The following is a 14,933-nucleotide window of genomic DNA, read 5'->3' on the forward strand; positions in this document are numbered from 1 at the left end:
ATCCAAAATACAACCAATCGGACCAGTGATTGGTTATATTTTGATAGGTGTATCCAATTGCGTACAGAGGCATTTTGATCTACAGCCAAAATGTCTTGGAGGTGGGAGGAGACTACACCAGACTCATACTCAATCTCTGAGGGCCGGAGAATTTCGCACTGCAAAGTTTTGCACCTTCATTAGGCTTAGTTCACTTTCTTTTGTAAACGGATGAAAACACATGGACAACGTCACACAGTTACAACAGCTGCTTGTTTGTGGTGGTATTGCCTCACTACCTTCCTTTTTTTGGTTCACTTTCTCTCCTTGGTTTGTTGGATAGTCCACGTCACTTGCAAGCGAACTGACATTTTCAGACGGACCAGACAAGGTTCACTTGGTCTGCACCAGAGTTCAGATGAGATTTCACACCTGCCCAAACGAACCGAAATATCAGAGGAAACGAACTCTGGTTCGTTCAAAGCAGACCAAACAGCTCTGGTATGAAAAGTTAGCCAGGAAATCCACACCAGGACCCACTCCTGCTACATTCTTAAGTGTCCTTAGTGTACCTAGTGGTGAGTGTACAGTATATCATGGTCGAATCTCTAACTTCCCAGTTTGCCACAGACCCCATATGTGTCCCCAGGCCCCCATTTGTGAACTAAAATATTGAGAATATTGATTTTTTTGGGGGGGAGGGGGGGAGCATTACAAGGGTACTGACCTTATTGGACCCCCTGAAGAACTGCCCCTGTGGCCCACCAAGCTATATAAACAACGGTGATGGGTCCTGGAAAGTTTAGTTAAATTACAAATTTTACAAGGCCAACTCACTGTGGCTCAGTTGGATGGTTGATGTCATAGGGTGATGCAGTGCACTTTGTTTGGGGTGGACAATGTCTATAAATATCATCCCCTGGGAGTTCATCTCTTTTTCCTCATGCATCACACACAGTGTGACCTTTTCAACAACCTCTTGATTCAGCAAGTGTATTTCACAACGTCCACCGTGTCTCTCGATTTGCATTCCTCCCTGCAAGTCTGTGTCTTTCTTTCTTTCTTTCTTTCTGAGGCATACATACACATACGCACACACACAGGGGTCTATTTGCTTGAGTTCTCATTTCCTGTTTGGGGTGTGTATCCGATCCCTTGTTCTAGTGCCCAGCAGACATCAAACGCTCGTGCTGCTCAGAATCAGAAAAAGAGACAGAGAAGGAGGATGCATGAAAAACATTTAAGTGAGAGGGCATGATGGCAGAAGTGGAAGTGAACGAGAGTCGACTGCGAGTGGAGACAATCGGGCTGAGCCAACATGTGAGGACAGTGGAAGGAAAAATCCAAACTGATGTCACTGACATAGTGAAAACCAGAGGAAAAACACTAAGTGGTTGATTGTAATAATATCCACAGGCAGGACCAAATAAGGCAAAGCAAGTTCATACTGCATGTTTTTCATCCAGATCTAAATCTGGGCTTCTTTCTCTTGCTTTATTATAATTATCTGTTTAGTCAGCCATTTACTAAATTTCCTTTAACAAGGCAGTGGTGCCAGTCGATTCAGGAGGGGGGCTGCAGCTTATATGTGCCATTAAAAACCTCATGTTGACTGCCTCACATTTCCATCGTCATGAATTGATTCCATTCACAGGCTGTGTGTGGGCTTTCACTCAGGTGTGGAGTGGTGGTTTCAGCGGCTACTGCAACTGTCCTTACTGTCCCGGTTCACGAGTTGAAGCTGCCAGTTTGATTAGAAAATATGTTCTGAAAATAAGCCACATGCACAGACCCACAGTCCCATGTGGAATAAAACCAGAGCCGTGCTTTTTGTTTTTGAATGTCAGCGCTAAAATTAAATGTTATATAAATGATGAAGGATGGAAGTCATTTGAGACATGGACCTGATTTAAAGTCCAGTTTTGTTTCTGCTTTCATTGGCCATAAAGTTTTATGAATGGAATAAAGTAAAAAAGTCCTTTAAGAATGGAAAGAGGTTTCATGTTCTCCTGCAAGAGCTATTCAGTATTCTGATAATTATAGATTATAATGGATCTGAATTAGAAATACTTTCTATACTATTTTAGTGCTCCTTTAGGTAAATCCACTTATTTAACTTATTTATTCATCTCTATTTAGTTTCTATATATATATATATATATATATATGCATATTTTCACTGTATTGCCTTATAGCACTCTTTCAATGTCATGATGTCTTTCATACTTTAAATTATTTATTATTTGTATTTATTTATTAACCTTTATTTAACCAGGAGAAAACCCATTGAGATAAAACATCTCTTTTTCAAAGGTGACCTGGCCAAGACAGGCAGCAGCACAATGAACACAGATACATTTTCCGTGCTATTAATTCAGCAAGTTATGGATAAATACCATAATTGACTTATCTATATCTTGTATATCATAGTCAAACATCATCTCTCCTTTTTATCTAAAACTTTACTGCCAAAACCATCTTATAGAGATTTAAAGCACAATAAATGTCATATTTTTGCAATATTATGGTTTGGATTCTTATAATAACTGCTCACATGACATTTATTGCAGCTGTTTGCTCAGCAGTAAACAACCTTACTTCGTGCCGTACTATATACAGTGCTACAAGAAATGTAAACAGACGTTCAGAAAAATCTAAACTCATTTGCTTTCTATACGCTACCTCCTCTGGTCTGCACCTAAAACCAACGTCGTTATGAGGCCAAGAAACACAGGAGAGAACAGGAGGGGTTTTAATGTGGAAAGGTGAAGCCAGCAGCAGTGAGGCAGGTATGCATCATGTTTCTTTTTCCACTTGCATGAAATTTCCTAGTCCTCACTCCCCGTGCAGCACAAATAACTTCAGTCAACTTGTGATGTGTCATTTCAGGATGTTGATTTACAGGAGATTCCACTATGATGTGGACGCGAGACTCTGTAATGCTGCCGTATAACGTGAGCAATCCCTGGGATTCGTGAGTGACTCAAAGTAAAAAACAAAAAACAAAAAGAAAAAACAAAAGTGCCAGCTTACATCTGAAGAAAAAAAGAAACGGAGGAAGGGCGGAGCCCTAGAGAATGACTGTTTTTCTCAATTTATCTTTAATTTCGCTTGAAGTCCTTTGCCCTGCCTGCAAGAAAAACACATGGTTCAAATAAGCTCGACCCCCCACAGACCCCCTGAAGTCAAGCCCTCATTAGTGAATTATTTGGAGGGGGGAACAAGACTCTGGCAAGAGTCTGACATCACAATTACAGAAAAAAAAATAAGAGATTGTAAAATGGGGTGTTCAAACACGATGTCATGGTCTTACATGCAACAGGATGATAAATAGTAAGAAGGACTGGATGAGGAGAATGTAACATATACTCCACTCGCTCCGAGGCCTCATCACTCATTGGCTCACGACCCTGGAATGTCACTCACATTCTCCCTGACCTTCATCTGTCTCTTGCTCTGGTGGCTCGTATATCTCCCTGCTCCTCCATTTGTGTTTGTTTTAACTTTCTCAGGACCCCTCCAAAGCCCACGCACATGCATCGTACACCCAAGAGGACGGCAATTTCCCTCCCTCCATCCTCCGAGCGGTTACAGATTCTCTCTACCTCTCTCCCTCCCACACTGTCTCTCCCACTCACTGTCTGCGTTTACTCTCATGTGGGGCTGAGGCTGTAACGTCAGCGTGTCCTCAGTCCTCTTCATACCGCTCCTTCGAGCTCCACTAGTAAAACCGTCACAGAACTAGACGTTTTATGGCTCAGACAGAGAGACGAGTCATGGGTAATCCTGTTGAGAGAAAGTGAGTTAGTAAGTGTTCGATAGGGGTCGCAGTGAGTCACCCGACTGCTTGGCCTCTTACTCTTCACTGCGGGTGTCTCCTGTGAGTCAGGGTGGCAGACTGGACTGGGCTGAATCGTCCATGTCGCATGCTTCTCTTGAACATCTCCCTTTCTCTCGAACTTCTAACCCGAACCATCCGAGGCCTAAACACACCAAACCACAAACGTTTTTTTTCCTCCCCCCCTCCGTTTCTGGTACACAAGAGAAATGTCTCTTTCTTCTGACTCCTCTGAGCCACAGTATTTTCTTTTTAAACAATCGTATACACTGTCGAGTCTGTGGTGAAGGTGTTTCAGCTTGGATGTGTTTTCATTTAAAGTTTGCGTGATGCTTTTTGCAAACCAGTTATGTGAGGCCCCGGGTGCGTCAGATGCCATGTGTGAGTGAGTAAAGTTGTTGAGATGTGCACCTGTGCCATATATAAGTCCCCCTCACTGCTGTGCTGAGTCTGGACTTTTGCCAGAGAGAAAGCACGACATCGCCCTGATCGGGCAACAGGAAGCTTCCCTGGAGGCATCTGGAAGGTGGCCAAGCTGTACTTTTCATCTCTGTCGCATTTAATTAAATGGAAATTTATTGATTTTTCATATCCCCTTGTAGAGACCGGGGACAGTCAGTGTCTATTTACAACTATTCAGATAAACCAGCCACTTATTTCCAAATATTTTAAGAAATGACTCATTACTCACAATCTCAACACAGCTTTGTTGTTGCCTACAAAACTCAACTGGTTCTACTACCTCAGGGAAGGTCTATACTGACGCCTGCTGGTCAAAAACAGAAAGTCCTCAGTGTGGATCGTCTACCAGAACCTTGAGTTTAGAAATGATAACTTCACTGTCTCTCACACACACACTTGAGATTTGTTATTGTCACAGACAATATAAAAATAGCTTCTCATAACATCCTCTTTATACTGTGAGGGGGAGCAGTGCACGCTTGCCTTTGCAGCAAGAAGACAAGGCCCTCATACCATAGACTTTTAATAATGTAAATTAAACACTTTAAACACTTACAATTACATTTTCATTACAAAAACATTCATGTTGTGTCTTTTTTTAAGCAAAGTTAGTAACATTTCTATCCTTTCATCCTTTTATCCTTGACGACCAGTTGAGGAAAATGTGTCTGATACAGTGGCAGGTGTATGAATGCATATTATGTGCAATAACTGCACCGCTCGCAGTTCGGAAACGGGCGCCGTTTTACACCATAGGGTTAAGACTTTTGCGACATTTGCAACAGTACAGCCAATGGCGCACAGACCAGAATACGGCAGTAAGAAGAAGATGGCGCAGGGTGGTGATGATGCAGAGCTACTCAAGGAGAAGGCGAATAAGTACTTTAAAGGTAACTTCGTGCACTTGTCGCGTCCGCGGCTCTTGACGGTGTTCTCGAACCCATTCAGATGCGAGCGTTTTTACGAGAGCATACGTTTGTGGCGTGACACGCTGCAGGCGAAGCCGGCCGCTAATGTTAGGCTAAGCTAACATTTCCTTTCACCCCAGAAAGCATGCTAGCTGTAATTCCCCATTCATTGGATTAGCCGGTTCAAGCTAGCGCCACAACATGTGAAGTCACGCCGTCCACGCTGTTCTTGAAATGAGAAACACGCCGGAATCTAGTGACTTCTCTGAATACACGTTCCACACCAACGATCCAACGATCCGAACCATTTACTCGCAATGCCCTCGTGTAGATGTGTGTGAGGTGCAACTGTGGCAAAAACGTGTTAGGTTTACTCTGTTTATGGGGCTATAACGACGTCTAATGTCACGTCAAAATATTAAGGTCGCGAGGATCATGTTATTAATTTTAAAATAAATTAAATTAGAATCGAGCTAATTTTATCACTGAGGAAATGACCGATATTGACACGTGTGTGTGTGTGTGTGTGTGTGTAGCCCATGTGTGCACGCAGTCTATTTTTTTATTCATACACATAAACTGTCGACTCTTCCGGGACATTCCCCCCATATTTCAAACTCTGTTTGGTTTTCATAAGCATTTTTTTCTTTAAATATAATATTTAACTTTTGAATATAAAGACTTACAGATACACATGATGATATGACTTGGTATTCCCAACTACATTGAAGATAAGATTTACATTGGGTATTTACATTGTTACAGCAGCAAAGACAGTAAAGACAATGATAATAAAACATGCATTACCAAAAAATGTACAATATATAAAGATATCAACACTGAGACTATAAAAAACGAGTTAAAATAGAAACACATTTGTCTTGGGCATTACGTTTGTTATATCCTATACATTTTTTGTATCTTTTGAATATTTTCATGCATTGTTTTCTTTTCTAACTGGGTTATGTGTTATAACAAAGTCTTCCTTTCTTTGAATGGTGAAAATATTTTCCATGAAGCACATACTCGGAAATCAATAGCCTCTAGTGTATCTGTTTATCTTCTTGACTTTATTTTCATCAATCCCCCCCAGAAGCAGAAGTATATGTTTATACTTCTGCCTACTTCCTTTCAAACATGTGACCAGAAGGAAATGTAAGTGCGTGATGTAAAAAAAAAAAAAAGTGAAAGTTGAACATGTTTGAAACATACAAACTAAACTTAAAAATGAAGCTGAAATGATCCCCCCTTATACTCCTGAGATCACTTACACTGATATTAATCCAATCAATCCAGCCAATGCGCACAAGCAGGATCAGTGTCTGCACATTTACTGTTGTGTTCAACACACTCTCAGCACTGTGTTGCCTGTTACAAGGGCACAACTTAATGCTGAAAGTCACATCGAGCTGAGCTCCCACTTTGGTCAAAGAAATATTATTCTGAAAAGTTTCTCTTGGTGCTCTGTCATTAAGTGAAAGAACATTGTGGCTGCTTCTTCACTTCAGTGCAAAACTACTTGACACTTTCACAAGTGTTGTGTTAGTGTTCATGTTCCTGTATGTTGAGTTTTGGGCTTTCCAGACGGGTTGCAGACAGTGTGGCGAGTCAGAGCAGATCAAGAATAAAGGTTGTCTGTTTTAGGTTTATTTCCTTTTGCTTGAGCTATTTCTGGTCTGACTTCAACAGTTTAAGTTTAGATTTTGACACATAGTCCCACTAAACTAATTTTTCAAATCATCATGAAAACCTCAAAAACTGCCAGCCAATTACTTGTTTGATTGCTTATTAGAAAAATATGACAAACTATTGTTTACAAAGGCAGATATATGATTTTAACTATAAACATACTGGTATAAAATCAAATCAAATCGATATATGTTAACTAAAAGCACCCAGTGAGCACCTATCTCCACTATCGCCCTAATCATTAATAATGAATGAATTGTCCATGTCAAGATTACCACAGCATCGAATAATGTCTTCCAGAAAATACAAGTAAAAAGCTGTCTTTTACTTTTTGCTTCTCAAAGTTAGACAAAATGTGGCCAAAAACAAAGCAGGGATTTCTTGATTAAAAACAAATCTACTAAATAGCATTTCATCTACAGGTGCATTCATGTGTAATGGCATAGGTAGAAACCAACGTTATAGATTAATTTCAGTCATCAGTACTTCACTTAGATGAGTGTATTTGCTGTATACGGATCTGATTTTTATTAACAGTAACACAATTTGTCTTCTATGTTGAGTGGGAACAAGAATAGCCACACACAGTACATTATCAGTAAACTTTCTTCGTATTTTCTATCCTCTATTGCAGGTGACACTGAACAGACCGTATGGCTGTTAAGTTCACTAATGGGATTATAGGATGACTTCCACTGTATCTCATAAGTTCATAACAGCCTGAGAGGGAAGTGTGCAGAATTGTCTTGCGTTGATGATGTTGGTTTGTTTGGCCCGGAGCTGAAGCTGAAGTAACGCATATCAGGACTGCTGATATGGTAACCTAAGCCCAAATGACATCTATGAGTGTAATTATTGTTACACGGTGATACAGCAAAAAGGTTTTTCCCGGATTTACGGTCAAATCTTTTTTATTTAAGTACATCCACAGTGAATCAGTAATGACTCAGAGGCCACATCACCATCTCAGACTGTACATTAAATATTTATTTAAACCACCAATAATCATCCACAGCACTGTTGAATTATTCATCTGATCTTTCGGTATTAAATCAACCATATTATGCTGCCATTGTTTGCTGTTGGTATGAGTTAAATGTATCAATTTTCTAAGGATTGTTAAAATAAACATAATGAGGAACATAACATAAGACCCACAGCAAGATCTTCATTTAGCTCATTTTGTCTTTATTATTTAATCGGTAAACATGTGACATTTGTATTTCAGATAAAGACTATGACAATGCTATCAAGTACTACACAGATGCCCTGGAGCTCAATCCATCCAATGCCATCTACTACAGCAACCGAAGCCTGGCATACCTGCGCACAGAGTGCTATGGCTATGCCCTGGCAGATGCTACGAAAGCCTTGGAGATAGACAAAAACTACATCAAAGGATATTACCGCCGTGCCACGTCCAACATGGCACTGGGCAAGTTCAAGGCTGCACTTAAGGACTATGACACGGTAAGATATGAACTACATACTAGCATTTTAGCTGTTTACATGAATTTATACAGGATGTGCAAAGTGCACACTATATTTAAATGTATTTCTCCCAAAAGATCTTTCCCGTTTCATCTGTTGAACTGTCAACAGGAGCTGGGCTCTTCATGTTGCCCTAACAACCACAAATAAGGATTAACTGCTAATCCAGCCATGGTGCCTATTAGATCCAGTGTATCGGCACTCATACCACAGCAAAATTGGTGTCTATTGTTGTTTGGGCTGTTCTCATTACAAGCTATGTTAAATATACCAGCGCTTTGACAACAATGACCTTTAGAGCTTAGTCATCACATGCCACATGAACTTGACCAAGCACCATGACAACAGAAAGTAAGACTTAATACCATGAAGCTCTGTAGTGTTGGAACTAAATTTATATGCATTAAGATTCCTATTGTAACTATACCCTAGAGGTAACATATTTAGATATATCAACAGCAGTATGTGACTAATGATCTTTATTTACACAACAGACATGGCAACTTGTTTAATAGTTGATTACATAATACAAAAAATGGAATATTTCACACTTAATATTTACTTTAAATTAGCCTCTGTATTAAATGTATGTCTTTTTCTTCCTCCGATTGCAGGTAGTAAGGGTTCGACCAAATGACAAGGATGCAAGGATGAAATATCAGGAATGTAACAAGATCGTGAAACAGAAGGCGTTTGAGAGAGCCATCGCCAGCGATGAGTTAAAAAAGTCTGTCGTTGATTCTTTGGACATTGAAAACATGAGTATGTTTCCTTTTGTTATTGGACCAATTTTAACAGATGTGTTTTCTGTAATCATAAGCATCATGCTGTGTGTTAAATAGAAACTATTTTTTATTTTAATTTTATTTTTTACTCAACTTGAGATGATCTTGTATTGCAGCTATTGAGGATGACTACGTAGGCCCCAAACTTGAAGATGGAAAAGTCACATTGAAGTTCATGAAGGAGATGATGGAATGGTTCCAAGACCAGAAGAAACTGCACAGGAAGTGTGCTTATCAGGTAAAACACATTCTTAATATAAAGTGACTCTACACTCACTGAGGGGAAACGCAGCTCTATCTGTGATGACACCAATTTCTTTTTCTCTCTTTCAGATTTTGGTACAAGTTAAAGATGTTCTATCAAAGCTACCAAGTCTTGTTGAGATCACATTAAAGGAGGTGAGCTTGTTTGCAATTAGGTCAAGAACACTGAGAGCAACTGTATGCTCTTGTATTCAGGAGATGGAGTAGCAGCACAACAGTAAATAAAAACAAAATATTCTTAATTCATGGTAACCTGTTTCTCTTTGCCACAGACAGAAAAAATAACCATTTGTGGCGACACCCATGGGCAGTACTTCGACCTCCTCAACATCTTCAAGTTAAACGGCTTACCCTCAGAGAACAACCCCTACGTATCCTTTCTTTGCCGCTAACAGTCACACATCAGGTTTTTTGTGTCCAGTGTTGTTACCCTACCTGTTTGTGTCGTTCTGAAAAACGTGTGCGTCACAGAGCTTAACCACAGAATTCAGCTGTTCAATGGAGACTTTGTGGATCGCGGCTCTTTCTCTGTTGAGGTCATTTTCACCCTCTTTGGTTTCAAGTTGCTCTTCCCCGACAACTTCCACTTGCTTAGAGGTGAGAACACACTGTCTACATTTAAAGGCTGTGGATGCATGGGTAAAACCCGGACGTACTCTAAGTCCTGTTCAGTTTCGCGTTAATGCGTCACATTTAATACAGCCATTTGTTGGCCACTTTGTGACATTTGACTGTTATGTTACTGTGGGATTTGCTCTCGGTTGCATCACCTGCATTGTGCCGATGCAGACGCACTCAGGCTTCGACAGAGGTGACATTCACCCTGTTGTAAGTTGATGCATCATCAAAAATAATATTGGAGACATTATTTTTTTGAAGGTTGAAATCCTACATTACGTCGCTTTGTACCGGCTTATACAACAAGCTCTTTACACCTGCAGGTAATCATGAGACAGACAATATGAACCAAATGTACGGATTTGAAGGGGAGGTCAAGGCCAAGTACACAGGCCAGATGTTCCAGCTGTTCAGTGAGGTCTTCCAGTGGCTGCCTCTGGCCCAGTGTATCAACAACAAAGTACTGGTAAGTAGATGTGAAGTGAAATATTATGAATATCGAGCTCAAATGGATGAGCAATGTATTTTTTTGCTCTCCAGGACCCTGCACTTTAAAGATGAGTAATGCTAGTCAACTATCCCCATGATAGAATGTGAAGAGATGGTGATCAGTATTTCTGTCTGTAATCATTTAGTTTCCAGAGCTGAACTTGTTAACTGTTTTAAAATGTCTTAACAATCCGATTCATCCGGTAGTGAGGTGTAGCCCTATGATCTTTGGGGTTTAATTTGATTAATATTATAATCATACTTTGTTTTGCCTGTACTTCAAGCACATTAGCCTGTATTATTTTCATTTTACATATGAATAGGTTCTTTTGTTTGTTTGGCTCTTAAACTTCAAGTTTAATTTTCACCTTAAAAATGTCTTTACTTTAGAAAATGGTTAAAAGCATTGTAGGGGGAAATGGATGATAACAATAGCTTTGAATTGTTTTGGTTTACAATCAGCATAATATAGTGTTTGTTTCCTTCAAGTATATGGTGACTTTCTGATTACAGTAGTGTATGTTATAGTGTGTGTTTTTGTGAAATGGACACCAAACATTTTACCAACGACTGCTGTTCATTTGGAATATGGCTGATATTCTGTGCTGTTACACACAATCTTGTCCATCTCAGGTTATGCACGGTGGGCTGTTCAGTGAAGATGGCGTCACATTGGATGACCTCAGGAAGATTGAAAGAAACAGACAACCTCCTGACTCAGGTTGGATCAGACTTTAAATGCACCATTGACTGGATTTAAGAAACAGAGGAAGAGAGTTATATTTCAATATTGCTCTTCATTTTTTATTTTGACAGGTCCAATGTGTGACCTTCTCTGGTCAGATCCACAGCCTCAGGTCAGTCCCCACTCATCTGGTCTGTTTGATACTATTCCATGTCTATAAATATTGTCTTCCATAGGGCTGTCACTAAAAAAAAAAAAATCAAGTTTTTTATCAAATTTAATGACATGTTATTCCTTCAAATATATTTGGATACCACACACGCCCCCCACACCCTAACATGTTGGCATTATTTATTATTACTCTTACTTGTTGTGTCCTGTCTGTGATGCCTTTTTGGCAGCTTTGTGATTGTCCACACAGGAGGACAGTTTTGCTGTCTTGTGTCCTCCATTTTCTCTGCAAAACACCATAATGTCTCTTTCTAATAGTAATGGATTGAAGTGGATCAGAAGCCCACAGCACCGTCTGTTGGCCCACACAGTACTTACTGCAGATGCTCTGTTGCACGTCTAGGCTGTATATTTTGAAGTAGAACAGAATTCCCCTTGCAAATTCAAAGGGATATCTGAATTTTTGATTAAAAAAGAGACAGCCTTACCCTCCACCCATGTCTTGTATTAAAAGTTTGAAGTTTGATCTTCTTTTGTTCTCTAATGCAGAATGGCCGGTCGGTCAGCAAACGTGGTGTGAGTTGTCAGTTTGGGCCAGATGTGACCGAGCGCTTCCTCGAACAGAACAAGCTTGACTACATTGTGCGGAGTCATGAGGTCAAAGGTGATGGCTATGAGGTTACTCACTCAGGGAAGTGCATCACGGTTTTCTCAGCTCCAAACTACTGGTATGTGATAATGCTGGCTTACTTGTAATTGCTGAGTCATTCATTGCTCCCAGCTCTTTGATGCTAACTATGGTGTGTTCTGCCTTCTCCAGTGACCAGATGGGAAACAAAGGAGCGTATATCCACTTCAGGGGATCAGACCTCAAGCCAGAATTCCACCAGTTCACTGCTGTGGTTAGTGTCCTGTACCTTCACCTGTATATTCATCAAAACTGTCCACCACCTATTTGGAAATTGGATTTTCTAATGTTAAGAATGTTTTTATTTCTAGTTTAGTAATGTACTCGCCACTCTTACAGTTATAAAACATGGTGCTAGCAGTGTGCACAATTTTACTTTTCTTTTTTATTCTTTTTTGCTTATAATGATGCACAACAGGGTATGTTTAGATAAAGCTGTAGTAGGCAGGATCACTGGAAATCCTGTATACACCCAGTACCAGTCCCATCCCCAGATAAATGGAGAGGGTTGTGTCATGAAGGACGTCCAGTGTAAATATCTCCGCCAAAACAATGTGGATCACTGAAAAAGCAGCTGCTGTCTCACTTAACTAACTGTAATGCTTCTGCCTTTCCTCTATCAGTTGTGATGTAAATCACATAACTCACTGTCATCACAGACACAAAAATAAAACACTGCTATACAGCGTTATGTGAACTTCTGACGGTCGTTTGCCTGTAATGAACATTTGGTCTTATTGAAAAGTTGCACACTAAAGCTCAAACTAATAAAGATAGTTACTATTTACTTGTCGTTTGAGAAATTAACATAGCAATAGGCTAATTATCACTTGTCAGTATGGACAGCAAATGTTTTAAAAAGCGTTCAAGTGTCGTCTAATGTTGTTCAAGTGTCGTCTAATGTTTTTCCTTCCTTTTATTCTTCTGTTACAGCCTCATCCGAATGTCAAGCCCATGGCGTACGCCAACACGCTAATGCAGATGGGGATGATGTAGAGTCTGTGACACTGAGTATCTCCCGTCTGACCTGAACCATCCCAGCCACATCACTCCCTCCAGTGCTCAGACATGCTTTTATTCATGCTTGACCTAAGGGATCCCTCTCCCTGACAGACTTCCGCTAGTTGTACGCAGAAAACATTCAGTGCAGTTGAGATGGGAAGAGAGCACTTGTACCAGCCCAAGCCCAGTCCAGAACTGGACACGTCCCGTCATGTTATTGGTTACAACTGGAAAACCCCATTGTCCATTTGTCTGCTCATGTGTTTGATCACGGTCAAGAAACTGACCCAAATAATTTGTGACGTGTCCCGTCTGAGCTGCGTGGCTTTTAATTATGTGACATTACTCAGCAGATGGGATTGTGTAGATGGTATGAACCAAAGATCTGCGATTTAAATGATTGTTCAGTTTTAACAAGGACCGTCTTGTGACTCTGAAACCTAGCATTGTACTGTCTGCCCGTGTACACAGTTGTGAGAATTGTAAGCTGGGTTTGGAGCAGCAAGTTGATCAGTGTTTCTCAAACCATCCTACAGTATGTTGGTCATTTTGTTTTACTGTCAAACTTTTCCCAAATTGCAAATCATGACATTAATGATCCCAGTCCAGAAAAAGACACGAGTACTCACTCATGTCTTTGCGTACAATCTTAAAGGTGCTGTTTGCCATTAGTGGTGTATTAAGCTGGTTCAGTCATGTAGCTGGTTAACACTTGTTTTTGCACTGCTGCATAGCTTCCTGCTGAGGAAGATACTGCTGCTCTCCATGTTATTCACCCCCGACTGTCATTGTGCCACTCACCGGGCAGCTCTCGCAGTCTCCTCTCCAAAGTAGCTTTGGTGTAAGGTAAACACAAATGACACCTGATCACCGGTGACTTATGACCCTCCACTCACCCAACCCTCCGTAATGTGGATGTCTCCAGTACACAAATGTCCACAATGGAAATCCTGTCTTGAAACGCACAGCTACATTGTCCTATGGCCCTCAAATTTTTAGAAAGAAATACACTGATGTGTATGTATATATACTGTATCATTTAAAGATTCTGTGTAATGTTTGGAAAAAATTATTGAATAAAAAAAATCAAGTCCTGTGATTTAAGGAACAGACTGATATCTTTCTTTCAGACCTTGTTTTGCAACAGGGTTTTATGTGAATGGATGTTTGCAGTTCAAACTACTCAAGATGGTGTTTTTTTCCCAAATACTTTTTTGTTAGCAAGAACAAAGATATGGTTTGCAGAAAAGACAATTACAAAAGCCAGGAGATTATTAAAGTAATGCACATGTGTTTTGTTTTTTAAGCCCCTCCTGTGCTCCCTTAGAGTGTTAAATGCCAAATAGAAAGATCCATCTATAAAGTTCATTTGTATACTGGAAATGTACATTTAAACTAGTCATTTCCTGCCCTCTAGTGGCTGTAAATAGCAACCACAAGTGTATCTGATCACATCAAAAACACCAAAATACCATTATAGAGTTAAGCAAGGTAAATATATCACATCTGCTAATAGCATAGCATTACATTGGATATTGTTTTCATAAGGAAATGGAAATTTCATAGAAGAGCATAGATAAATGCAATAATTATTTGGTATATAAAGGTGTAGCATAAAAAGCCACATTTTTGTTGTATTGCCTCAATTAACAAGAAAGTGGAATGTCACTTGAGTACAGTCCGATAACATTTTGGGACAATATTGTGAGTTTTGGTGGTGATAATTAATAGGCAACCTTTATATTTTAAAAAATTAAAAAACATCCATATTTAAGTGGTTTTATCATGAGATCCAACTATACAACTATTTTAGTTTTTGATCCAACTATAGTTATATGTTCATATTGTTGTTTATTTTCAAGAT

The 14,933-nt window shown here is 39.8% G+C and overlaps 1 protein-coding gene across 1 annotated transcript; it reads left to right on the plus strand.

The window, feature by feature from the left end:
* Positions 1-5,016: 5,016 nt before the first annotated feature.
* On the plus strand, positions 5,017-14,173 carry ppp5c (protein phosphatase 5, catalytic subunit). The gene is made up of 13 exons (XM_058634943.1): positions 5,017-5,169; positions 8,105-8,346; positions 8,982-9,129; positions 9,269-9,390; positions 9,486-9,551; positions 9,689-9,787; positions 9,908-10,013; positions 10,358-10,500; positions 11,157-11,244; positions 11,340-11,380; positions 11,929-12,107; positions 12,200-12,281; positions 13,001-14,173. The coding sequence occupies exons 1-13, from the start codon at positions 5,073-5,075 to the stop codon at positions 13,061-13,063; spliced, it is 1,476 nt and encodes a 491-aa protein (XP_058490926.1). The 5' UTR covers positions 5,017-5,072; the 3' UTR covers positions 13,064-14,173.
* Positions 14,174-14,933: the final 760 nt, after the last annotated feature.

Source organism: Solea solea, chromosome 7, assembly GCF_958295425.1.
Source record: "Solea solea chromosome 7, fSolSol10.1, whole genome shotgun sequence".
NCBI lineage: Eukaryota > Metazoa > Chordata > Actinopteri > Pleuronectiformes > Soleidae > Solea > Solea solea.

Bases quoted from the DNA above. Each gene is read 5' to 3' on its own strand.
- ppp5c (XM_058634943.1), top strand. From the start codon at position 5,073: ATGGCGCACAGACCAGAATACGGCAGTAAGAAGAAGATGGCGCAGGGT. The intron at 8,347-8,981 runs GTAAGATATGAA...CTCCGATTGCAG, and splicing joins CACTTAAGGACTATGACACG to GTAGTAAGGGTTCGACCAAA. The intron at 11,381-11,928 runs GTCAGTCCCCAC...TCTCTAATGCAG, and splicing joins GGTCAGATCCACAGCCTCAG to AATGGCCGGTCGGTCAGCAA.